Source organism: Puntigrus tetrazona, chromosome 1 (assembly GCF_018831695.1).
Source record: "Puntigrus tetrazona isolate hp1 chromosome 1, ASM1883169v1, whole genome shotgun sequence".
Lineage (NCBI taxonomy): Eukaryota > Metazoa > Chordata > Actinopteri > Cypriniformes > Cyprinidae > Puntigrus > Puntigrus tetrazona.
This window is the reverse complement of record NC_056699.1, coordinates 24,323,077-24,350,384: the sequence shown is the minus strand read 5'-3', so window position 1 is coordinate 24,350,384 and position 27,308 is coordinate 24,323,077. Positions and strand designations below refer to the sequence as shown.

The following is a 27,308-nucleotide window of genomic DNA, read 5'->3' as shown; positions in this document are numbered from 1 at the left end:
GGCTCTGGAGAGTGATTCGCAGGGAGGGCGGGGTCTTACGCTTTCAAAGCTAGATTGCTACGCTAACCTCTCCGAAATCGTCTACCCCACCTTAAAAAGACTACGAAGCCTGACACCAACAGCTTCTGAGGCATAACACCACAGTTGGTGCTGCTTTTAGTTATTCAAAGTCGAAAACAGTTGTACAAAATAATACAATATGACAACTGGGTTCGACTGGGAGCCAGCTGCAGAATTTCGCCAAGTTTCCTGGCAGGAGGCACCATTCTGACACCATTCAGAAGCTAGATGATGCATACAGCTATTCACTTCAAATATAAGAACTATGTTGTTCACATAAAGAGTGGAACAAATACACATTGGACTATGGGTCCAGGTATAACAGCAGAGGCTCAAAAGGCAATTTCTCACCATATCCACCCAAGATCAAATGATCATAAGTTTGTTATGCCATTTCTACTTTATCCCATTAGCAATGGATCACTGAAAAATGAACTTTTTGATGAACGTTTGACTCTTGCATCAGTCGAAATCTGTAGGATTTACTTTCTTTCATGGAACACAAAAGATATTATAAACCGCATTTGGGAAAGTTACCTAGCTTCACGATACTGCATTAACCCTTAAAAAGTAACTAATTCTGTTGCTCTATATGAAAAGTAATCCATTATTTTTTCTTTTGCCTTACTTTTATCACCTGAGCTGGAGTTGCTTATTGGTTTTTTAATAACAACAGCCCAAAAGTTATATTTTGCTAACTGTAAAAGGCCCTTTCGCAACCAAAAGTACCTCCCTAAAAAGAAAAGTGAAATTTAAAAAGTAACTTAAGTAAAGTTACTTTCATTGTACGCACACAAAAAAACCTTCTCGTCTGCTCCATAGAAGAAAGTCATAAAAGTAAAACCTCCTCTGAGTATGTCGGTCACTGAAGAAACCCACTTCTTCAAAAAAAGCTGAAACTGACAAGATTTTCTAATCACAAAGAATAAAACGCTTAGAAATCTGCTGATATGAGTAAAGTGGCTTTTATATTTACCCAAGTGCCTAATAAACAGAAAACAATGGTGTGAAATTACGGATGCTGCCCCAAAGCGCATCAATACACAATAAGCTCGACTGGAGCCACATTATTTGAGGACAAATCCGAATATATCTCTTCTCTTGGCTAGTCAGGATGTGGCCGAGAGAAATTAAAATGTCAGGGGGGGCGACACGAGGAGGGGGAACTTGGTTTCTGACTGTCCTCCAAGAGCGTGATTATCACGAATAAGATCCCAAAGCTAAATATGTCTTTGTCTCTTCCACAGTCACTGATAATTAAATCTGTCCGATATAAAGCCATTTTACATTCCACTAAACTATGAAAATTGGCTCAGGATTAAACCAGGAGGGCAGCAACAATGCTGCAGGGGAATCCACTGGGCCTGATTTAAGGAGATGTGAGTTTTGTTGGAATTTCTGGACAATGGAAATGGAAACATGCGATACTACTTATAACTCATAAAAGTTTATAAAAAAAAAAAAGCCCACATTTGGCTTTGGCTCGGAGGATAGAGGAATGGTAGTGAAGGAAGAGTGAACTATAAAAATCAGGATATCAGGAGTGAAGCTGTAAGCCAGCCTAGCTGCCGCTGGAGCTCCCTGGGGAACTCCTGGATTACCTGAACTTCAGGGTGGGCTGCTGTCTACCAGACCCAGATAAAAAAGGGCTTTATTAAACTCCCGAAACACTAAAAGACAAGAAGTCAACAGAACAGTTCGCACAAACGCTGCTGTGCCACTGAAGGAAGTGCCGAATGTAGATCGAGAGTGATAGTTTGAGTGTAAGCTTTGACATGCTCTCAAATCACTTTCAATGCAGCCTCTGCATGGGATGTAGATTTAAGAGAGAGAGAAAAAAAAAAAAAAAAAAAAAAAAAAAAAAAAAAAAAAAAAGGATAAAATGTACAAAAAAATTTTTTTTTTTTTAAATTTACAAGTCTGTAATTACTCATAGAGGAGATATAAATGTTTATAATATTTGTAAAAATATGTAAAAAAGAAAAAAAAAAGTTTTACACGAATGAAACGATTATCAATTTTAAAAAAACACATATATATTTATACATATATACATACATACACACAGGTGCAACAAGAGCAACTTATCTAAGTATTGAATTACAGACTTGAATAAACACGGCCATGTAATAGCATCTGAAATAACTGCAAATAAAAATATTTGTCGTTTTTAAAAATACTTTTATTGACAAAGAACCATGCTTGGTCTGTTTTAAACTGTATTGCTATTTTACATAGACAATACACTCAGTACAGTAAGAAGAAAAAAAAAGAAAAAAAGTCAAAATACAAAAAAATGACATACAGAAAGCTTCATTGTTGGCTCTTTACAATAGCTGAGCTTAGGGAGGGGTCAAATGTGCGGTTTTCGGAGTTTAATGAAATCACCCTTGTTTTCGGGTCCCGATTGCTCCTGTTTTCCGGACTCCATAAATGAACAATTCCCTTTCATTCACCTCTCAGGTTTAATTCATGTGTTTATTTTTGTTTCGGGACCTAAGGATGAAAGCCTGAAGGGGGAGGGTGGGCCTGCTTCAGTTTCCACTGATTCATTTACGTATCCGCCTTCATTCATAGACTTAAAGAGTGTTGCACAATACCAGCCAACTGTATTGTTGATGAAAACCATAAAGGAGGCATTTAATTGGGCTATTTATCCTCTACTTAAGTCCTGCACTGTGCCCGGTCTGTTTGGGATTGTGTTCACACATACGCACACACACACACACACACACACACACACACACACACACCTTCTCCTGTTGCACCGGCTGTCTCCTGCGGAAAGTGCGGGGCCAAATAATTACAGCTGCTCATGATCAAAGCTAGAACAATGTCCAAGACAAATACAATCGCGGCATCGAATAGCACCACAGCAGATGATATATGGGAAATCAAGATTGCCAACCAGGTGCTCAGCCAACAAGCCCCGGCTGAAACAGAGCCACTATGCATTGCTAATAAAAACACATGGCTAAAGGCCAAGCAGATGTAACTACACACTCATATTTCCGCTATCGGTTATTAATTATACGAACAAAGCTTAGGTAATCTTCAGTGGCAGAAATGTGAGATTTTGTTTCACGGCACAATGTGTATCAAGATGAGCTCGTATTTATGACCTCATGACGCTACCGCTCCTTTTGCATGCTGTCATGATAGGATCTTCAATTTGAATGCAAATGCCAGTTTGGCCATATATCATCAGGTTGTGTTTATTTATGGCCAAATACCGTGAGAGAGAACCTAATCCAACACAAATGACCTCACAGCCTCTTTTTTTTTTTTTTTTTTTTTTTTTTAGAAAGGTTAAACCTCAGACAACACATAATACTGTGCTATAAAGCTGCATGCGTTTTGTTTATACGCAGTTTATTTTTTATAACGTGCTGTTAATAGTACTTTGCCTATGTAAAGATGCACAGTGAAATTGAATGTGCTGAGAAACCATTCAAAGAAGAGGAGGCATCGTGACTGTGAGCACCGCTTTGTCGAGCATCTTCAACAGCAGGATTAGGATGTTTGTTTTTTCCAAAGAATGAAAGAGAATTTCAGAAACCTGAAACATTGAAAACAACGAGTCTCGTTCACTAATAACCACAGGAATTATTCATATTTATAAACAAAAGACAATTGGGGTTTTTTTTGTGCCAAATGCACAATCCGTGTACAACGTGTATGGCTCAATTATTGAGCATTTTTGCATTTACGCATCTCAAAGTATAAAGTATTTGATCAAATCTATACAGAATAAAGATTTGCCCCCAAATTCATAGTGGTGGAAAAATACAAGAAAAAAATTAAATAAAAATAATAATAAAAATGTTAAAAAAAAAAAAAAAAAAAAAATGGTTAAATGTAAAAATGTAAATGTAAAAAAAAAATAATATGAAATAAAAATGTTATTTTAATTTAAAATAAAATTATTTGAATCTGGTTTTAGAACTGAATCGTTAAATTCTAGAATTGCATTTTGTGCATGTAACTTAACTAGATTTACTGTAAAAGAAAATAAAAGTATTTGAATCAAAATTTCATTTCACTATTGCATGATTTGCATTCATAATGTTATTTCAGCGACACACAACCAACTCGCAAACTCAGGGATAAAAAAAAATCCTGCGTTTCCTAACAGTACATACAACTTTTTGGTGCACCTTATGTGGCTCCAGCTCTTAAAAAATTAAAATAAAATATTTAAATGCGCCAAAAAAAATTTAAATAATCAAAATGGCTCTAATATCCTTATATCTAATTATCCAAGGTATTTTATTTAATTCTTAGTAACTAAATGCAGCTTTAATTCATTGACATTTTAAAGGTAAATCATTATTGCAACCAAATGACTCTTTAGCTGTGATTAATAAATGTTTTTAATAACCTAAAGCTTGCTCGGTTATAAAAGTACCTTTGAATCTACAGAGTTCATCCCACTAAAACCTTCTTCCACATTAACTACCAAAAATCGTTGGCAAATAAGCCTGTGCTGCTGATGCAGCACGTGTTTACTTTGTGAAGTACCGGTACCCCCTGAAGGGTGGTCCGTAACTGCTAGCGATGAACAAATAAACTCCGGGATTAGTGCATGTTTCTCTTCTCACTGATAGCATCTCTGTCTCCTGATTGAGGAAGAACAGATAAAAGGAGAACAGCGCAGCATCAGGACTCGTTCAGATGGCGCTGACGCAAGAGGCAGCTCCACACAAGCCATTGCATTTGAATACAGTAGCGTGTCAGTGAACGCTAATGTCTTATTAACGCATAGTTCTGACCTATAAAGCATACAGCGGATGATACCATCGGCGCTACCTTCGTCATCGATTCACCGTGGGCAAAAGGCATGAAGACGCGCTGACAGCTTTCAATCAGACGGACAGAGTCACTCCAACTTCCCTGCGGTAAATGTCGTGACCGGGTACAGCGCATTACCTGAGAAACACACACGCAGACACAAGGAAATCAAGCTAGCAGCATCCAGTACGGTGCATATTGTTGCTTGCTCTAGGCACGACGTACATCACTTAAATATGATTTGAGTGCCCTTAAAAGGTGAAGTCAGCACTGACAAAGACGACGCTTTCACACTGACGGTGATTGAAGCGGAAAATGGTTCGGAAGTCAACTATTTGAGCGGGCAACGGCGTTTATGAACATGGGCGGGTGAAAAGCAACGCAACAGAAGTCGAGGTTCTCAGACTAATAAAATTGCTGACTGTGTATTAGGAGTAAAAAAGAACAAATTCGGAAATAGCAAACAAATTAATCCGGCAAGGACGCACTATACTGATGAAAAACTATGTCAAAGTCATTTAGAAACTTACAAAACATTTACAATAAAAAAAAATGGTCCTTTGAACAGTTTATTGCTAACAATAAGAAATGTTTCTTAAGCAGTGATCATGTGACGCTTAAGACTGGAGTAATGGTGGGGAAAATTGTAATATTAAAATTAAAACATTATTTTACATTTTGTTTTATAGTATTTTAATAGCAATAATACGTAAAAAAAAAACTAAATTAAATGAAAAAATACATTGTTGAATTTAATTTTTTACTAAATTCTTGATAGTGGCAATCTTTATTTACACAAAGGCTTCAGTCAAATATGATGTTTATTTGCAAAAGCAATTTTTTAAAAAACTTTTTACTGTTTTATTTAGCTGTATTTTTAAGCTATTTTTAACCTACTCAAAATAAGCCAACTGCATTTATTAGATTAAATAGAATGCAAATGAACGCTTATATATATATATATATATATATATATATATATATATATATATATATATATATATATATATATATATATATATATATATATATATATATATATATATACACATTATATATACACACTCACACACTGTGTTTGTGTACAGACAACTGGGCCAACACTTGACTCCTGGAAATGGCAGATTTCAACAGCTCCTACATTTGCGTCACATGGTTTGAGGGCGGCCTTTAGGCGCGCTGTCTGAGTCTTTCGTAATGACAAAGATCACTTTCACTTACCCAGGTAGGTGGCACGAGGCTGGAGGGCTGCCATACACTGTGAAGACACTCAGACGGAGATGAGGAGCACGAGAGTCTTGACTGTCACGTCTTCCTCCCCGCTGCCTCACGGGACCGGGTCCTCATCATGTCATGAAACAGATGCTTCTCTTTGATGTGAACATGCCAGGCTGTAAGCATTTGATGTATGATACCCCTCTATCCACGCCATCTCTTCATTTAAAACCCCTCGCATCTGTGGTAACGCGCTATATCTCGGATTTTAATATCTGTAGATGCCGAACCGGACGGAAGCAGATTAAAAAGGAAAAAGGATGCAGTCGCTAAAAATCACGAATGTTTGTGACCGACGTCTCAAGTATCAGGCACCGCAGGAAAAGACATGTGGAACCAAGCAAATATTTACACAAGCTATGAAAATCACATGGGAATGTCAGCAAACGTTCTCATTTCATCACAAATGTAAAACACCTGAGAAAAATACAGGTAATATTGGAGGAATATAAGGACTAAAAGGTTTCTAACTAACAGCTAATCTTGCAAAGCGTCTCGTAAAGTGGGACTGGGACTAAGCTTGAGTCGTTTTAGTATTATTTATACATTTAAATATATATTGTTTTCATATTTTCAGATTTCTTACAAATTCTGTTATTAATTATTCTCCTTCACACGCAAATTAAGATCACTTTTAAAGCTAACAATACATTTTTGATCAATTTGTCTCTTTTGCGTCACTCTGGCACCATTTTGGAGAGATCACGTACGTAAACAACACACGCAACGCATGTACACAGAAACGTTGTTTACATTGTTTATGATTTAAACAAATCTGCGTAACATACATGCATTGCACACCGTTTACGTATGCGATACTCTCCAAATTGCCGCTATAGGGTGACACGGAGTAGACGAAGTCAGTATTTTCGTTTTCTTTGTGCATAAAAAGGTTTTCTTGTAGCTTCGTAAAATACAGGTTGAACCCCTGATGTCATTTTTTTCAACGATCCTTGCTACGTTTCATAGCCAGAAAGCTTTGTGTTCTGAAGATGAACAAAGATCTTACAGTAATTAATGACATCCTTTCAAATTTTGGGTGAAAGAGAATTAAAAGTCCCAAAATTAAAAGTCATCATTACCCACTTAAGTTGTCCCAAATCTCTGAGTTTCTCTACCGTCAACTGATTGGTAGAAACATTCTTCAAAATACTGTATATTTTTTCGAAAATCATCTTTATCTTCAAAATACCACCTTCTCATTCCAAGTTGGTCGCCAAGTCATTCATTCATTCACTTTTTTGTTTAAGCTATTTATTTTATGTCAGATTAATACAATTACAGAGCGATGTTTTTAATCGTTTTAGTCACGTGCGGTTAAAGATAATAGCCCAGCTTCGTTATCCTTTGATAGGAGGCAGATTTTGTCATGGACGGCTTTGAATGGAAGTAAAAGCAGATGCAGGGGAAATGGAGGGGAAACGTGGCTGGGCTTCATGTAACAGTATAATCTACCGGTACAGCCGATGATGTCACATGATGGAGTGGTGACATTAATTAGTCATGGAGGATGTGCAGCAATGCGTGCGAGTTACCGGGCGCTTTACACACATGGGTACAAAACGGGACTTTAAGGCAAAAATTAGCATCTTTTTCAACAAAGATGTAGAGAAACAAGGCGCACGCGTATACGTTTTTTTTTTTTAAATCATGCATTTGTTAGGAATTTAACCCATGATCTTGGCATAGCATAGTACTTTATGCTTCGGAGGGGGGGGGGTGAGATTCGGACCCCCATTTTCGGGATTTGGAGGCCCGCAGCGAAACAGAGAAAAGGCCGGTTGGCGCCAAACCCCCCTTATCAGGACTTTATTGCATACCATAAAACTAAAAAGTCATTTTTTCTTACAATATTGACCGCTGAATAGCTGAGCTACAGTGACGACTACAATAGAAATCGAAACTTATCTTCCTGCCACAACGATGTCACAATATTATAAAACGCTAATTTATTTATTTATTTTTTTAATGCGAACGTATAAATTCAGTAGATAAATGTACATTTTTGACTGTTGTATGATTGACATCTCAGATGCAGTCAAGAAGGCCACGACTTATGAGCTGGAACGCTTTGAGATATTTAAAAGACATGAACGGTCTGCTGAACGACTCAAGAGTTTGGAGTTTGTATACTTCGAAATAAACTCTAGCGTATATTTATTTGCCAGGAAAACACATGCTGCTCTGACAAAGATGTCTATCGTCAACAACAACAACAACATCAACAAATATTTGCACCGCAATAACTCTTTCCCCATCACCTTTCGAAAACATTTTCTCTAACCCGTCTTTACATGTTAAGGATACTGTAATGATTTCCACATGATTTGATGCATTTACCTTTACGGCGGTTTGCATTTTTAGCACAGGAGGGAAGGTCAAACGGGCCGAGGCTTTTACTGCAGAGCGGCAAAGACAAGAACCAGGTGCTACCAAGAGCCGCTTCCCTGTCTGTCAGTATTAATAAAGCCTGCTTTAAAGGAACACCGCTTAAGGAAAAAAAAACATTTACGAGCATCATTTATCATACGCATACACAGTTACTCGACTGACTGAACGCTACAAGTTGGGCATCCTTCGTATTGAAATTGTTCTGGCACATTTAATAAAGATATAAGGCTAGTCTCGTGTCTGGATCGATAAAACTCAAGCGATCCGATAGGAATATTGGTAAACGGATGAAGAGGGAAAACGTAACTTCATACCCAGACGAACGTTCGCGTCGTGTTCACATTGAAGAGCTACTCGCTCATGTCGAAAGCCTCACTCGATGCGAATCGCCGATCGAATGAGATCTGGCAGAGGACGTATGGAGAAAAACATGACGGCTGCCACATTTGGACGTTTCATCTCCAAGCTGGAATCAAAGGAAAGGGCAGGGTATTCCTGAAAGAGTCTGGATTAACCCTAGGTGTCCCACTTTCACAGAGGCGCGACTGCATCTGGAGGCCAGCTGGCTCTGTGTGTGTATTTTCTGATATTCGTTGACCTTGTACAGCAGTCGCACGCGGCACTGTTTAACTGCAAACGTACGTTATGATCAGTTATTGTCATGTCTTTTCATATTTTCCAACAATTTTTAATATCAATGAAGCCTTTTTCCCGGTGGAATGGTTTATTAAAGACACTGAGGTAAGAAGGACAATGCTGTTAAAAATAAACAGGACAACTACGAATCGTAAACTGAAGAATGTCTACATGATAGCCTTTCTATTTGAATACAACACAAAGAGTCATAAAAATAAATACTACAAAAAAAATGCAACTAAGGACGAAGCCAAGTCATTTTGTTCAACAAAACACTATATATGAATATCAAAACACTACGGTTAGAAATGGTACGGACTAGACAGATGCTATTAAAGTTATGCCAGTAACTTCAAGAACAAACCTCACAGATTTAAACTGTTTTGTTTCGTAAGCTAGCTCCTTAAACAATTGTCCAGATTTCTGAATAAAATGCTGTCAAAATGAACACAAAGGATATACTGTTGTCACCAAACAGAGCTGAATAATCGTTGAATAAAACAACAGGGATTTTTCTAATGATATCAACCGTCACAATAACCGTATACAGACACATCCAGGCACACATTTTGGCTCCAAGAATTGTTCACTGCTCAGTACATTAAGCTCTATCAACAGCATTTGTGGAAGGCTGAAACGATTTTATGGTAAGACAAAAAATTTTTAATATATTACATTGGCGTAAATACATTATTTAGTTTTACAATGGGTCTACTGTTATAGGTTTAATGCTTCGATATTTCTCTGTGCAAAAAGTTATTTATTCTTACATAAGGATACTGTGAAAAAGGTATCAGAGTTACTGACTTTTTACCGTTTAAAAAAAAAATAAAATGTCAAAATGTATTTTCTGTCATAAATGCTGTCAATAGAGCTCAACGTGCATTAAAGCCAGAACAATGCTGTAAATGTAACAGTTTCAATAAAAGCTCTTTAAGGCAAGTAGGGCAATTTTCAAATTACATGTCATCTTTCATCCAATTGTAACAGCATTTATGGAGTGTACAAGAATAGAGATGGCATAATTTGCTAATAAAACAGTTGAGTTTTTTTTATCTATACAGAAATGAATACTTAAAATGCACCTTTCACGAGATAGCTCACTTTTTCCTAGTTAAATTTTTAACCAAACATATAAAAACGCTGCCATAAGACTCTGAACTATGAAACCGACAGTGATTTAAGGAGGAACAACATCCAAAACAGTGCAAGAAGTCCTTTGGGTGGTCCCAGTGTTCGATCATTGTGTGTGGGTTCTGTTTTTTTACAAACCAAGATCACCTCCTTCTCCTCCTCCATTCCCTTCTTTCACTGTAACAGAATTGCTTCCGCCTCTCTCTCTCTCTCTCTCTTTCTCCGCACCTGGAAACCGGCTTAGGCCTTTTCCAAAGACTGGTAGTATTCCTTGAGAACATTCCATGCTTTGGGTGCCATGAAGCCTTCCGGAGGGTTCTGGCCCTCGCGAGCCATCCTCCGCATGCGGGTTCCTGAGATGAAGTCATAGTCCTGGTGTCTGGGTAAAACGAGACGGCGGAGGGAATGTTAAGATGTGCATGGTAAAGGGACAGTGTGGTACCCAATGTGATAAGAAAATGAAAAAGAAACATAATCTCAGGGTTTGCGTCAGAGATAATAACTAGGTGTTGTACACTGCTCCTTTGTTCGGGACGTTTCGCTCTGGAGGGAGCGATGCATTATTCTCCGAAAAGAGCTCTATGATAAAATATGTTCTCTCAAGTGGCTCTTCAAGCCACATAATTCCTTTCAAGCGGTGCAAAGGCGACGAGGTAAACCGGCTGACTTCACTTCTAGACAAAAAATAAATTAGCAAGAAACAGAAATCTAAACTTCAGACCCACGTCATTAATTCCAAACCCTCGGCTACACATTTTCATTTAAACAAATGCTTTGAAAATAAACAAGCGCGCAAAATGTCTGATAAATAGAGCTAATTAGTCTCCAACTGCTTGAATAAAACCCAAACACCAGTCTAAATACAATCCTCAATGGCTCCTATGGATAGGATTTATTTGTTACGGATTAGTTGTTCTTCAATTAAGACGCAGACCTTATGAAAACAAATTCACACAGCGCAATGAATTTATAAACGTACACTTCTGCATTGCGCTTTCTCTGTAGTAACCGCATTCATTAAACGGTGTCGTTCGGAGCAGCATTTCAGTCTAGACAAGCAGTTTCATGTGCGTTTATAATCTGGAATGTTGCATAGTGCATTTGAACAAACCCAAAAGGATTTTTGGGGGGGTCTGTTGAGGTACTGAGTGTTCAATAGGATTCATTTTGTTTTATATACACGTTTATGGTACAGGACCATTCACCACCATTTAAATGACTCAGTATGTTTTTCCCCTGAATTTCACATGCAATGTTTCACAATATTAGTTTTTACTGTATTTTGAGTAAACAAAAAACATTAAAAGCCAACTTCTAAAAAGGACTGTACAGTAGGTATTAGGGCTACAAAATCAATTAAATTTTTTATAGTAATTACAAATATGGACGCCATAGTTATGTTATCGTTCAAAGCAGCAATTCATTGCTCAAAATCCACTTACGTTCTTTTGTGTGCTTAAGATGTGTTCTTTCTACATAAAACAAATGCAAAAACCCTTGAGTCTAGCATTTTATAACTATATTTATTTGTACTTTTTATTTAAATAAGAAACTCACACCCTAGCATCACCCTAGTAACCACCTAAACACCCTAGCAACACCTTAGTTAGAATTCATAGTACAACCCAAAAGATAGTTTTGGAATATTATCACCATTCCACCTGGTAGTCACTTCAATGGGCTGAAGGGGTGGAACACATAAACTCCAACTCCATGGAGAACAGTTAATATGCATTTAAATGAGAAACAGCTTGGACTGATTTGTGGCATTTTAGAAGAGGACTTTAAGGGGGATGCCTGGCAATTAGGCTCAGCATCCATATTTGTCTTGAATTTGGCCAGGCCCAACACCCTGCTCAGGGAGCAGACGGAACACCATAAATTTACTAAAGGCGCCAAGCGGGGCCCTTTGAAAGTCAGACGGAGTGTGAGTCTGCCACCCCATACCCTGCCCCCCCAACCAATTTTTCAGAGGTCTTGCTGGGATGGAGGAGGGAAGCGATGCCAGTAACCTCCAGCCTCACTGTCAATCGCGGCTCACCTTCACATATCAAGGTAAGCAATGGTCTTAATAAATAATTTCACCACTTAAAACATACGTACAGGAATAGTAATTCCAAATATTGTCTCGTATGATTTTTTCCTTGCATGCAGGACAAAAGGAGATGTTTTACAGAATGCTACTTTAAACGTTTATATTGTTTTAACACTTAGTGATCCTAATGCACTTAAATGAGTTGTATAGAATATTTTCATAGTGTGTTTTTTGGTCTTATTGAACACTGACAGATGAAAGATGTATTTGTTGTTGTTTTCCATGGAAAAAATAGCCATCTATTGTTTCGGAATGACCTGAGGGTGAGTAATGGATACAATATTCTTTTTTGTGAAGTTGTTCCTTTAAACTCTGTGTGGGATACGTATTTGCATAAAGATCATGCAACATTTAAAGCTTGCTGTCTTTCTTCAAGTCAATTTTGCTCCATGCTGACATGCTACATGGTCTTCATCAGGGACGACTGAAAAGCCTGTTAACTCGATAGCGGTGGGTGCTATTAATTGCAAGACGAGACGCAGCGAAAACGCATGACTTTGGTTAGTCATCTTCCGCAGCATTTGCACAGCGCCAGAGGAATAATGGCAGATCTCCACTTCGAAATGACTTCAAAGAATGGAGCAAAGCCGTAGAATTTGGTGAAAGCACACAACAACAAAACATTTCCTGTTATTCTTGGCAACGCAGCTAGGAATCGAGGAAGCCTGACATGGATGGAAGTTTGTACAGTGATAGATTGTTTGAACATGTATAGAAGATAAATGTTTATGAAGTAAATTCATGCCTTTAGCGGTTGGCTTCAATTTACCACAACGGCCAATATGCCCAAGTCTTAAATTTGATGAAATGAGTTGCTTAAAGATACTTGTCTTACTCAATTTGTATAGTTAGTTTGTTTTGGAAGGACACATTTAAAGGGGACAAAATACATAAACTTACTTTTTGGGGTCATAAAAATCCATGGCCTTCTTGGCCTTATTGTAGGCTGCCACTTTGAAAGGCACGATTTCCAGGGATATGAGTCCAGGGGCCATGGTGAGCACTTTAGCTCCGTGGGAGGGCTCGTAGAGGTCTTTACCTGTGTCTGGGTGAGGCATTCCTGCTGGGTCACGGCCCACTATGTAAAAGTTGGCCCCAGCCACCATTCGGGCCCTACAGTGCCACTGCACCTGTTGGAAGCAGTTCAAACGCATTTTAATTTTACATTTTGCTTAAAATCTTTTCCTCTGTTATAACTCACAAAAGTCATTGATGTTTGTGTATATTTAAATATGGCACAACAAAATAAAAAAAGACATAAAAAATTAAAACAGACACACGCAAAAAAATCATCAAAAAATCTGTCCTGTTTTTTTTTTTGCTTTTTTTATGTTATTGACAAATGAAATAAAAAGTTTGGAACATCATGAGGGTGAACAGATGGAGGGTGACAGATTTCATTTCTTGATTAACAATCCTATGCTTAAAATTGGAAGTACAATGATAAATGAAACCAAATGCAAATGTAAAGTTTGGTATATCAGACATAGCAACGATTAAAAAAAAAAAAAAAAGTAAAAATTCATAATTTTAAGATGCGTGAAAACATCTCTAATTATGGACGTATAATTAGAACTGGTCCACCTAAGCTAGTTCATTTCTGTGGAGTCAGCATGTCCCCTACTTCCTCCTCATAAGTCAATGAGGCAGTGAGAGCTTCCTGTGGGCTGCTTTAGTCTTACAGACTCTGTCTGCTCCCAATAAATTTTTTAATGTCCCCGGCCACATGATTAAAGAACAAGAGACTTCAAAATAGCCATGGAACATTACACCAGCAACAAGTTCTGTCAGAAGAAAGCTCCCCATTTTTGCTCGCTCTGTGTGTGCGTGTATGTATGGATTGTAGACGCCACTGGCCTCTAAACAATTTGGTTCTGTTTACATCACTCTTGGAGACTCAAATCAATTCCTACTGGAAAGTCCAGGGATGCGTGATGCCCATAAGAAGAGTCTGTCCCTGTTGTTTTCAGCCTCAAGCACAGGTTAGGTGGAACAGATCAGAAATCCAGTACACCACCGACGATTCATGGAGGAATGTGCCCTGTGCAAGTTTCCTTACCACTAACTTTCCATACAACTGTTCATTGGCTTCAAATGGCGTTTTAATTATCATTCTTAGCACAAAGTACATTTAATAGAGCTTCTTTCTTTAAAATATTGCAGGTCAAACTATTTGTAATTCCTAAAGTATGCAAGTATGGGATACTTTAAGAAGATCTGGTGTTTCAAAATGAGGAGCTACGAGCTTCATTAAAAATGGTCTTGGGGGGATTTCAGTTTTCATTATTTTTTAACATATGGTGAACATTATATCTAGATTACTAGATATTCAAGAATCTTCAGTTAAAGCAAGAATATGGAAAAATTGTAATGATCAGCTGACCTTAAGTTATTATTATAATGGGGTGCCTCAGGTACCTGTTCTCGGTACTTTGTCATTTTACACTAACCTCTGTTGGACCAGCGTACATCATTGGGGAAGGGAAAATGGCCACTATGGTGGAGTTGGGATCAAGCAGTCCCTCTTCCAGGACGGCAGCATGCTGTTTCATGCGCCAGGTCAGCGGCACGTCATCATCTTTGGTCCAGCCGCCCAGTGGGTGAAGCAGAAGCACGGGTCGACGATAGCCACGTTCAATTAAACGCCGCTGCGTGTCCTGCATGAGCAACGCGTGGCCATTATGCACTGGGTTCCGCAGTTGGAAGGCAAAGACGGCATCTAAATATGAGAGAAGAAATATTAAATGTTTAATATTTCAGAATTTGCCATATAGATCATTGTATGCTAGCAATACATGAGTGAATGCATGTCTATGTGACCTGCTACAGTTTAAGGGCAAGCTGACTTTTGCCTAACAACAGACTAGACAAAATTAGATCAAAAGGTGATCAAAAGCCGAGTTGTAGCTCCATACCTGCATTCATCTCTTTAAATTTGTGCTTAAGTTCGGCTGGTGTGAGCCTGTAACTATCCAGCCCGTCATTCCAGTAGATCCGATCCAGCACCTGGAGATCACCACCGACCAACCAATCTCCGCTCTCCATCACCATCTGCCACAGGAAAGACCATCAGGAAAAAAAAAACTAAAAAAACACCAATGATTTTCCAACATCATCTCTACAATACTGTTGGAAAAAATACCATAATCTGCCCTAGTTTTTTGAGGCATGAGGAACACAATGAACCCTTGATGAAACCTCTGAAACCAAATGATGCATGCAAGAACATACTGACTTAAACTCTCAACATGTTGTAATAAAGTGGTCTAACATAGCTATTGAGTAAAGTCGTGTCTACAGTCTTCTTCTGGCCACAAACCAGCCACAAAGACAGAAAATCAAAAATTGTTTAATATTGCCAACCACAGTTGGTTCTGAAAACATACAAACATTGTTGTGAGTTGTGCAACCCGACTAGTTTTTCCCTAAAAGTGCAGCCTAAGTGCAACTTAAATAGTAAATACAACTTTTGTTTTAAATAACCCTAGTTCTGTACAAACTTGATATCATTCTTAAATTCTCCTCTCATTAATTAGCTTAAGTTTCTAAACCGTTTCACTTAGAACCCGGAATTTCAATCCCTCTCTATAGTGATCATATCAGGTGGCAACTCTCGGCTGCATATTTCGCCTTCGGGAGGTCTTCGCTGGCATTCGTTGAGCCGGTAACTTGGACAGGGTTAAAAAAAAAAGCAGAACAGTATGGTGAGAATACCACAGCTCTCAGCAGATTCAGCGCCGCTAGGTTGGAGAATACCATTTCACAACCCCATAGACTTTCATCTATTGATTTGACTTGACAGCATCACTGGTGGCTCGAGAACTTTATGTGCAAGTATGTGATCATATTAAGCAAACTTGGAGAGACCTAAAAGCGTTGAGTGTTAATCAAAAGCTTCATCTGCTGCATTGCTTTTGCATTTGAAGACTGAATGCATGTGCAGCTGTCATTTGCTGGCCACGGTGTAGCAACAGTAGCAGCCGTTTATTTAATTTATGTTGCAGAGCCTGGCGACGGAAAAACTCAGTGAGCGATCTGTTGGCACTAATCGCATCTATTCGGTAAATCAACTCTATTAGCTGTCATAGAAAATAATGGACCACTGGTTGAGCACTGTCCTCCTTTCAATGAGGGGAAAAAAGGTAGATAATGCAATTTGGTAAATGCTCTCGAGTCTGGTTAACATCCTCCTGCACCAAAAGCCCAATGTGGATTCAGCTGTCAGACTGACAGCCGAAATAAACAGGAAAAGTGTATTTACCTCACATAATGGAGGCCAGTTTTACAGTCCTGCTGATTGACATGCTTTAGTAGAGGGAGCTGCACACACCAGACATGGTAAAATAATAAGATAAAAGATTCTATGAGCATAGTACATGGTTCAAAATCTAGAAATAACATTCGCAAGCCATTTTCCGTAAACAACTCCAATTATCCAAAAATAAATTGTGTCCAGTAATTTGATATTTAAATTCTATGCTGTTCTGACTAATTTAGAATTATAAATCAAACCAGAAGAATTATGCAAACCAGAAAAAAATGTTTTTTAGATAACTGGAATTATTAGATAACTCATTTCAATTTCATATACAAACTGTCTTTTTACAGTAATTTTAAAGTGAAATAAAAACGGAAGAATACTTCAAATAAGGAAAGCCGATAGTTTCTTTACTGTGTGCATGCAATTTCTTGGATTTCTTGACTGCGGATGGGTTTATTTGTGACCAAAGGCAAGCAGACAGACAGGGCCATTCCAGGGTCCGAAAGCTCTCCGTTGGCGCCCATTAGTGCGAGCTGGAGCAGAGCGGAGCCATTAAAGTCCACCTAAGCCCACAATCCCTACTTACAGATGGAAACAATTGTTCAGTATTTACTCTGCGAGATTTGTAAGAGGAAGGTGAGGGGAGGGGAGGAGAGCGCCACTTGCCTAAACACTGTTTAAAAAGAACGCAGGGCGAGAAATCCAACTAAAACACATGTGTGAAATGAAGGAGGTCGAGGAATAAAGAGATTACTAAAGCGGAGCCTGAGAGCGAGACTGAGACCTTGTTTCCATAGACAGACTAAGAGGGCATCGTGGCTCTGTCTTCTGTCAGAGTGCAGTCCAAGGAAAGCTTGGCAATGTGATCACACAAAGACCTATTAAAGCATCAGGTCAGCTGTTTCTCGCTAGCCATCCATGACTTTACCTTCAAAAAAACGGCACATAAGCGGAAAACCTCTAATGTTAAACACAATTGCAGATACAAACAAAACTTCATTTTGAAAGAAAACTTCCCTGGAACCTCCCTCAAGAGTCACGATGTCCCTTAGGTGTCCTTTAAGAAAACAGCCGATTTAATCTGTAATTGTCTTTAGCTCAACACGGCGGGTTGAGATTCAGATCGAAACCAAAGCAAGAGCAAACATCACTAAAGAGCAATGAAGCAACCGCTACATTATTCCCGTAAAAAGGTGCTCCGTCTCAGACAGGTGAAAAGTGATGCATTAATGGATCATGCTGCTGAATCACCGTGATTCTGCTTTCTTATTAACATGTATGTAGTCTAAACAGTGCTCTCATTCACTGCATGCATATAATCGGGACTTTCCAGGTGGTTTGTGAGTCAGAAAAAGAAAGAAAAGGGAGGGAGCTGACAACAAAAATTAGATGCAGGACGCCGTTAATCATTTCCAACTGCTTACATAAGTTGAGAGAAATATTTTATCAACAATTTTATCTTAACCAGGATCAAGTCTATGGTCAGGTTTACATACACGTGGTTAAATAGCACGACGAAATCTCATTAGTCCAAAATCCAGCTCCACACTGGTGTATAGAGATGCGTTCATTCAACGTCAGAACTACCCTCTATGCAGTTCGGTCATTTTTGACCAAAAAGGTTTATGCTTCGTTTTTGGGTTTTTTTTTACTTCATTGGAATTGTGCAAAACTTGGGAAAGTTTTTGGCACTTGCTATTTGAACACAAAAGAATTAGGGACATGATTTAAAAAGGTTAAATATTCACACATGTACTATTCATAGCAAAAAAAAAAAAAAAAAGACACCAAACATAAGTCTCTGCTCCAAATATAATTTAAAGGGTTACTCCACCTCAAAATGAAAATACATATAGATATTGTGGATATTCTTCAAATATCTGGTGCTATACTGACACAATGAGACACAGAGGAGATGTGTCTCCTGTAATGCCTTTTCTAAACAAGAAAAAACTAAAACATTTATTTTTGAGCAGCACCAGAGGTTTAGTACATTTCCAACCTGTAAAATGCACTCTAATTCTCATACTTGTAACTACTAGCGTATATTGTAACTATTACATGTAAACTCTAAATTGGCAGTGGCTTTAGCACTATAATGCAGTTATTTGCAATATTTCTATTTAATATTTCCTACAATTGACATGCAATGCAGTTTAATTTAGCTAGCAGCGTTAAACGCCTACCCACTGTCCCGCAAAAACACTGTGTTTATTAACAAGGCATTTGTCCAACTTCCCGTATTGTGGTTTTGTCTATTGATTACTCGAATTACACCAACTCATTTGGAATTAACAGCGTTGAAATTTAAACGCATAATTCTAAGAAGCGAGTTGGTCAGAGAAAGGTAATTATAGTAATGTAGTACAGTAATCTAATTAGAGTAATCTAAACACCTGTGATTGTGTCAGGTCATGCAGAAATTTAGGAAACTGTTAGTAATCATACAGGTTTTTGTCTACATTGACCTCCTGACCTTGATGTATGGGTGATCCTTGCATGTGGTGCCCCACTGCCGGGCACAGCGCTCTTCCTTGCGATGTTCGTAGAACTCCGGGTTCCGCAGTATCGCGACCCTCCGACCACCATAGGCCAGAGCGAACGCAGTGCTGCCATCCAGACGCTCCTTATCGGCACTTGAAACCGGGAGGACCACCGGCACCGACAGGTTAATAACCCCACCTATAAAAAGAGGTCAGATGCACGGTACATATATCTACCAGACTGAGGCTTTGAAAAACCGACCACTTTTAAAGGCCTGAAAAAGAAGAGTCCCGTGATGACTTATAGGGCAAGATAAGACAAAGAACTCTTGAATGTGAAAGTGGTGAGTTTTCTAAAAAAAAAAAAAGTTAGAGGTCCAACACCTTGATTAAAGCAATATGAGCGGGAAGCTTTTAAAATCCATTTTCAGGATGAAACACACACACACACACACACACATCATAGCAGAAACAGCTGTTTTCCATAAGAAAGAGCCCTGCGAGCATCCCATTTCAGCTCAATCCAAATTAAACTAGTATCAGGCCTCAACATGCACAAATCTGTCCGCTTCATAAAGATGGCGGTCTGGTCCAATAAGAGTCTAACTGGGCATATTGGAAGAATTAAAACAATAACACAAGGTGTGATGTACAGTAATCAAGTCTAATGAAGCTGTTGATGTAATGCTCGAACACCTAATGGCTTTCTTTTGATGCATTCTGTCACAATTACACTCAAGCATCTATTAGACCCACTTTTTTTAATCTTAATTGGCGCAAGTATGTGTGAGTGTCAATGCATACCTTGAACGCAAATTTGAATACTAGGCAGGACAACACACAGCAGAGTGTTATGAGGCTGTAAAACTAAATTGACACTTTTTGGAAACTCAAGCTTGATGTGGGAAATTGCTGTAATTACCTAGTTCTATAAATGCGAGGACCGCATTATGGCTTTTAAAAAGCCATTCGCACATTTGTCGTTCTTGTAATCAAAAAGGTGCCGACTTTTTAATTCATACGATCGGGTTTCTGAAACTGGCTTGAGAGCATGCAATCAACATCACCCAAGCCACCATTAAAACTATAATAGCTCTTTTATTTCCACCACTAATTAACATTTAAAATCCACTTGCTGAGCATTCAGATTCCCTCACTGAAACTAAATGTTTTTTGATTGGTCTGAGTTGTTCTCCTGGTTCTACCCCGAAGCGCTCAAATGCACTGGTAGGTTCTTGTTCTCCTCTTTGAGGAGGGTTTCTTCATGCCCTACCGGATGTTGGTTTCCAATCAATTAGCTTTTTTTGTTTTACATAAACAAAATATTTCTAAAAATGGTTTCTTCACTCTATCATAAATCCAAACATGCTTAAAGGTGATGCACCTCTGAATGTAATAGTGGCCGGCAGAAAAAGGTGCATTTTGCTGTTGTGTGTCGCCATCTAGTGGTGCATTTAGAAACAGAACTCCATGACAAGACCTGAGATCACATAAGGTCATCTACTTACCATCGAGCAGACAGTTGAAGTGCAGGCACTGTAGGTACTCTCTTTCCCTCATGAAGCCGTTCAAAGGAGTGGCCCAGCCCTCAGCGAGCACCTGAACCCACTGCAGGTCAACCTAACACACCGACACAGAACACACATTGGCGGCGGGAGCAAACCATTTGCAGGAGTTTAGATCTGTTTTCGAGTGGTATAGGAGAAGGGAAGATACCTTTGTGATCTCCACTGCCGGAAGGGTCTCTGCATCAGCCTTCGCCAAGTCCAGCTTGTTCTCATGCACGTAGAGCTCCTTGACCTCGTAGGATGCGTCCACAGGAACAATGTCCTGCAAACAGAGATCACTGTCATTTATATCCAAGTACGATGAAAGGATGAGACACACTGATAAGACAACTTAATTAACTTTTTTATATAAGAATCAAGTGTTAAAAGTACAACTCTGGCCTTGTGTTAATTAAATAAGGATGTCAGTACATATCAAAATATCCCATCAAGTAATGTGATAATGATCAAGATGAAATGTACATAAAACAACATCATGTGTTACTCTTATAATATCTTCTTTCAGTATATTTTGTGAATAAGGTTTATACATGCAACACATTTCCAATTAAAATGGGCATTTTCCAGTTATGGCAAACAGCAGTCAGACTGTGCTATTTACATGTCTTTATACTAACTCTAAATGTAACATTCAGACTAGTATCAGAATATATTTTTGCATGTAAACATGACAAACATTTCTGTGCCAAGTTCTTTTATACTGCAACCATTCATTTGAAATACGCAAGCAAGACATCTGTGTGTGTGTGTGTGTGTGTGTGTATGCATATATATATATATATAGTGTATATATATATATATATATATATATATATATATATATATATATATATATATATATATATTGTGTATAAATATATATATATATAATCTAAGGCTTACATTGAATTCAACATGAATAGAAGAAATGTACTTACTCTCTCCTGCAAGAGGTCCAGAAGCTGCTGGATGCATTCATTCACACTGCAAGAATCTGTCTTCAGTACAAGTTCAGGAGCCTCTGGCTTCTCATACTCAGAGTCTATTCCAGTGAACCCTGAGGACAACAGAAGTAATCCATTATATATATATAAAAAATAATTCACCAGCAGAAACAGGCATACTTTGAATGCACTACATGAACCAATTTTCCATTCAATAGGACTGGAAACAGTTATTAGTAGCGCTGAAATGATTTGTTGTTTTTTTTACCACTGAAAGCAACTCATGCTTTGCTCATGTATCAGTTTGCATGCACATGAGAAAAAGACACTTCCTGATATAAACCCAAATCATTCTATTCACAAGACGTTCTGCATCTTTCCTGCGTCACTCTTCACCTGATTTACCGTTTCTTGATCTGCGGCACTCATCTCCTACCAGAAACCTCCCAATCTCTTCAGAAAACCAAAAGGGATATAAATCAATTTTGCTCCACATGTTTTTTAAGTCCTCTTGAAGACCTTACTCCTTAGCTACTGCTCACATCACATTGCAAATGAAATGCAATGCGCACCAATAAGCCCAAAATCTCCAATTTTAAACATTTTGCAAAAATCGAAGAACTCTTGTTTTGTTTTATTTTTATCTTTAGGGCATTAAAGCAACCCTTGCCTTGTCTCATCTCCTGATTTCATATATTTATGCACAAATAGGTCACACCAGTTAAGAGAATGCTTTGGGTTTGTTGACACAGCACTTCAGGACTGACTGTTCTACTGACTACTGACCATTTAGAGATTAAATCTGAGCCATAAAACACAGCATATTTACATCAAAAGACTGCCAAGAGTGATGCTTGTGCACGTATTTTCTGAAATAAGGCCATACCTCTGATTTCTCCCGCTCTAGCCCTCTTATAGAGCCCCTTCACATCTCTCTGCTCACACACATCCAGAGGAGCATCTACAAACACCTCAAAGAACGGAAGGCCGGCACCTTCATGGATCTTCCTTGCATTCAGACGATCCTGAGGACAGGCAGCAGATACAAACAGATTTTAATCTAATGAAACCCACTGCAACATAGTTAATGCATGCATTTCACAAGGCATTGTGTGTTTTAGCCCTGAAATCCAGACTAAGACAAACACCTTCTGGACTAAATCAGCTTTACATGCATGTTTAAGTTTGGGTCTGAAGCACAAGCTCCATATATCAGACTATATGGGGCATAAAGGTTTTTCCTGAATGTTATTTCATAAGTCAAGCTTCACAAGTCTTTTAGACACACAGAAAAAAAAGCATGTTTCTGCATGTTTCTCACCCTGCCGTATGGGGAAATGAAGCTAGCGATGCACACAAGCCCAGCGTCAGCAAACAGCTTTGCCACTTCTGCGATACGACGAATGTTCTCCTCGCGGTCTTCAGGGCTGAAGCCCAGGTTCTTATTGAGGCCCTGTCTAATGTTATCTCCATCCAGAGTGTAGCATGGGATGCCGTGACACACCAGATACTCCTCCAGAGCCATGCTGACCGTCGTCTTTCCCGCACCAGACAAACCTGAGGACGCAGAACAAACAGGTCATGATATTCGCGTGATACTCAAGTTATTCATTTCACAAAAGAAGAGCAGAGTGGTTGATAGAATACCTGTAAGCCACACGGTGCATCCTCTAAATCCTCCTCTAGTGCCGACTACCTGGCCACGCTTATTTCTGCTCACATGATGGGCCTGGTACGTCACATTGGTGGCTCTTTGCATCCCCTTCACAAATTGCAGGAAACACGTTCATATCACTTCTGTCTTATCTCTAGCAATGATTTCCTCTCTGACTGATGCAAGTGAAAGTTTTCAATTAAAATTTGTTTCCTGTAATGCATTCTTTATTCGCTGTCACTGTATATCATGAATAGACAGACATGTCGCTTCTTGATGATGTTATTTTTAATAATAATTTACATATGTTATATATATATATATATATATATATATATATATATATATATATATATATATATTATGCACACACACACACACACATTTTAATGCCATAATACATGCACCAAATAAAATGCTATATCACAGTACCATGTCCAAATGAATGTCGTTTTATTAGTGATATTCAAAACCATTGCACACACCTATATATCAAAAACACTGTTTGTACTACCTTTGATATAAGTAATACGTCCTAGAAGCCATGTTGGTATTGTAGTAATGTCCAAAAAGTGATAACACTCGTACATGTGCTGTCTAGGCCGGCATCACACTAGGTTTTAAGGTAATATATACGTATAAAATAATCATACGCATCTTTTTCATAACGTTACATCTATCACATAACTAAGGACCTCTGTTACACAAGCACGATTTTTTTTCTGGGTTTCGCTTATGTTATCAGTTAAAAACGGGGTCAGATTAAGCACAAGCAAAAACAGCATGTTAATAAAACGAGGTGTGTTACTGTAACTGTACCACGTTAGTAATGCAAAACATATCTTAATATCCAGCCGCTAACAGTTATCGTTTACTCACCCAGCTCTCGGGCGCGTTACTCAGTTTCTGCTTCTTACTCGAGTTACCAGACGTCTCCATCCTGAGCCGCTCAATATGCACTTAATGGGTAAACAAATAAACAGTGCAATATATATTCGAAGGAGATGTTTTGATGAAGTGCCGGGTCCACTGTGTGCGCACTGAAACCCAAAAGGAAGCGTAGAGGTTTACAGGCTGCGGCACGGGAAGTGATGGAGGCCCCGGTAAGTCCCGCCTCTCGCTCGTCAAGTCTCCGCCTACTAGACCATCTGATTGGTCAGACTGATTTTAAAGCCGATCGCGATTGGACACTTGAGAAGTCGTTCACATAGCCGTGGAAACCAAAGCAAACAAGTATCAAGTCGAGGGAGGGACTTGTGGGATAACATGCCGGGGAAAATATAACGCAGCCAATCCAATCGTGTTGTGCATTGTATAGAAAAAGTCCCTTAGGCTTTATAATTTGTGTGGACCTCACTGACTCAATATAAAGTTTATATAGGAATACGATTTTTTTTCTTTCTTTTTTTCTTAAACAAAGCTATAATTTTAGGTAACTATAACTTTTATATTTTTGTGGGTTTTCTTTAATATCACTGCTAGTAAATTTATTAATGTTTGTATTTAACTTACATTTTGATTGCATTTTTTATTATTTGTGTCACTGTTTAATTGTGCATTAATATTCATTGCACATGATTAATCGATTAAAAACACACACAGGGTTTTTTAAGTATGTATTCCACAGTTATAATAATGTTTTGCGGTTATATTAATTACATAGTCATGTGCTGAAGCATACAAAAACTGTCAGAAATGCCATTTGTACAAAAGTTGTTTTTTTTTTTTTAACAAAGACATGTTTCATAGTGGTACAACACAACTATATTTCAAAATAAAAGGTTATACAATGATGTTCAAATACATACATGTACACACTGTGACAATCACCACCTTCACTTTGATCTCACCGCCAGTTGATCTGCATTGCATGAAGCCCATTTTGAGCATGCTGAAAGGAAGCAGTTAGCTATTTACATGAAAATTGAAATTAGCATACGAAAAAACTCATCTAGTGCTCTGCCCTGCACATTAAACACAGCGAGAAGAAACTGAACTTCCCCTGGTCCTCTGAGCAGCCAGCACTCCCTGATAAGATTTTAGAAAGTTGTAAAACATGGAACTTCCACTTTTGGAAACCTGAATAGCCATCGCAGGCCTGCCCACTATTGGCTTAGCCGTCCCTGGCCCTTTATTATTTTGCTTTCCCTGGTTTCCGTTAGAGTAATACTGAAGCTCTTTAGGGAAAGTTCCCGTTGCAGTTAGCACTTTCCCACACACCACCCTGGGCCGGCTATTAACAAAACCATTTATTCCCCCTGTATGTGGTCCAGAGGCCACCCCGTACTCTTGAGAATTGTGGAGTGTGGGCAACTTCCTCATGCGTAGATACAGCTTCACAGGTTTACCATAGTACACCCAGCACCGGTTTTTGGATGGGACTGGCTTAACCGTGTTTGGTACTTTATACACTGCGGTTGTTTGTGGAGCAGGAGAGGGAAAAGGACCGGATGCCTCGTATTCCACACAGTCACCGCTTCGTTCCTCATCCTTCGGCGTAACTTCATAACCTTCTAGAAGTATGGCATGCTCACCCGAGCGCTTCTGAAGCTCTGATCAACAGAGGACAGTTGGGTCTAGACTTCAGTGATTGCATTCACAATCATAACACACATTCACATTAGAATAAAAAAATTGAATATAAGACGAATGAAAAATGACTCACTGCGCAGATCTTTGCGACAAATAACATTTCTACCTGTAGAAATACCACACACGAATATTAGTTTGAAGCTACTTCTGGTTCATTTATAATTTTAGCATAAGTTTAGCTACACAATCAAAAGGATATCATTGATATAGCTAAGCAATAAAATACTTTAAAACATACCTCCTGTATTATATGGCTGTAAGGTGAGAACAGCCAGTGCTGTAAACAGTCCAAGAGCAACGTTAAAATCCATGACTGTAAATGAAGCAAAGATCCTGTCAGCGTGCCTTTTATATGCCTTTATTTTAAACCTGTGCTTGTGGAGCACCACAAGTTGTGAAATCACCTAAGGCATTGACTAAATGACTTTATTTATTGGGAAAAAAAGTACATTTTAATTATGTCTGAATATCTTTTGAGACTTCATCTGTATGTGGCGGGAGCGATCGCTGTTCTAACAGGTGTTAGGAGATGATTTCACCACAGAGGCGTAAAGATAAATAAGTTGGTGACCTGGGTCTTGAGAAGCAGGGGCACTTTTATGTGGAGGTCAGGTAACCAAATGTTTCCACACGTGGTAAATCCCAGGGTGGGCCTGAATTCAAAGGGGAACCGGCAGACAATGGAGAGATTTGGGTAAAGGTGTGACATGTGGAAATGCCAGAAACAGAAACAGTTGTTTCATATGAAAAATATTTACTTCAAAGCCGTTTTGATCATTATCAGAGAGATGTATTTGGACTTGTCTGAGGCTGCAAATGACTCACTGAATATCCCTTGTGGCAGAATATTGTAGACTTGCCATGTTTTGCCAAATACCAGAAAACAATAGATTTAATTGCATACCGAACAACTAAACGAATCTCATATTCCCAGTCACTGTCACTGGGACCAAAAATTCAGTGCTTTATCAATGGAGACACCTGATGTATGTAAATAACTTTTTTTGTGAATTGTGTAAATATTAAGCTTGTCAATGTTAATATTAATGAATTCACTTACATTGAACAGCTCTTAAAGGAAAATTTGTAATATTTAAAATAACTATTTTCCACCATAAAGTAGCCTACCTAATTGTTTATTGGAAAGGATTCAGCGAAAGGATGTTAAAGGATGTTAAAGATGCTTCAGTTAAGAGTAGATTTTTAAGAGTAGTAGTGATTGGAATGCAAATCCATATATTAAAGTAAATCATAGTAATATGTGTATATATTTATAATGTTTAAAACTTCTGAGGCAAAATCCATTACTCGCATACAAGTATAGGTCCGCGCGGGATTTGACTTTTTGATTGGTTCAACGAACTGTCAGTCAGACTCCCTCGTCCAATCCCCGAGAGGGGGCGACATCTACATCTTGTTGCTTGGAAGCGAGAGTCGCAAACAAC

The 27,308-nt window shown here is 38.5% G+C and overlaps 2 protein-coding genes across 2 annotated transcripts; both read right to left on the bottom strand.

Moving 5' to 3' along the window:
* Positions 1-9,222: 9,222 nt before the first annotated feature.
* On the bottom strand, positions 9,223-24,372 carry papss1 (3'-phosphoadenosine 5'-phosphosulfate synthase 1). The gene is made up of 12 exons (XM_043246594.1): positions 24,151-24,372; positions 23,265-23,379; positions 22,939-23,174; positions 22,504-22,642; positions 21,612-21,730; positions 20,843-20,956; positions 20,635-20,746; positions 19,120-19,325; positions 15,298-15,433; positions 14,833-15,101; positions 13,283-13,512; positions 9,223-10,666 (listed from the first exon to the last, which is right to left on the bottom strand). Exons 1-12 carry the CDS (start codon positions 24,208-24,210, stop codon positions 10,528-10,530), a joined length of 1,875 nt encoding a protein of 624 aa, XP_043102529.1. The 5' UTR covers positions 24,211-24,372; the 3' UTR covers positions 9,223-10,527.
* A 533-nt stretch (positions 24,373-24,905) lies between these two features.
* On the bottom strand, positions 24,906-26,240 carry LOC122352094. The gene is made up of 3 exons (XM_043249606.1): positions 26,102-26,240; positions 25,937-25,969; positions 24,906-25,823 (listed from the first exon to the last, which is right to left on the bottom strand). The coding sequence occupies exons 1-3, from the start codon at positions 26,172-26,174 to the stop codon at positions 25,243-25,245; spliced, it is 687 nt and encodes a 228-aa protein (XP_043105541.1). The 5' UTR covers positions 26,175-26,240; the 3' UTR covers positions 24,906-25,242.
* Between the last annotated feature and the right edge of the window lie 1,068 nt (positions 26,241-27,308).

What these genes read in the sequence shown, in the direction of transcription:
- LOC122352094 (XM_043249606.1), bottom strand. Translation starts at nt 26,174, where the DNA reads ATGGATTTTAACGTTGCTCTTGGACTGTTTACAGCACTGGCTGTTCTC. An exon ending in ACAGCCATATAATACAGGAG is followed by an intron (nt 25,970 to 26,101) that starts GTATGTTTTAAA and finishes GTATTTCTACAG; the next exon opens with GTAGAAATGTTATTTGTCGC. An exon ending in TTGTCGCAAAGATCTGCGCA is followed by an intron (nt 25,824 to 25,936) that starts GTGAGTCATTTT and finishes TCTGTTGATCAG; the next exon opens with AGCTTCAGAAGCGCTCGGGT.
- papss1 (XM_043246594.1), bottom strand. Translation starts at nt 24,210, where the DNA reads ATGGAGACGTCTGGTAACTCGAGTAAGAAGCAGAAACTGAGTAACGCG. An exon ending in ATTTAAAGAGATGAATGCAG is followed by an intron (nt 15,102 to 15,297) that starts GTATGGAGCTAC and finishes TCTCATATTTAG; the next exon opens with ATGCCGTCTTTGCCTTCCAA. An exon ending in TGTACGCTGGTCCAACAGAG is followed by an intron (nt 13,513 to 14,832) that starts GTTAGTGTAAAA and finishes TGCTTCCAACAG; the next exon opens with GTGCAGTGGCACTGTAGGGC.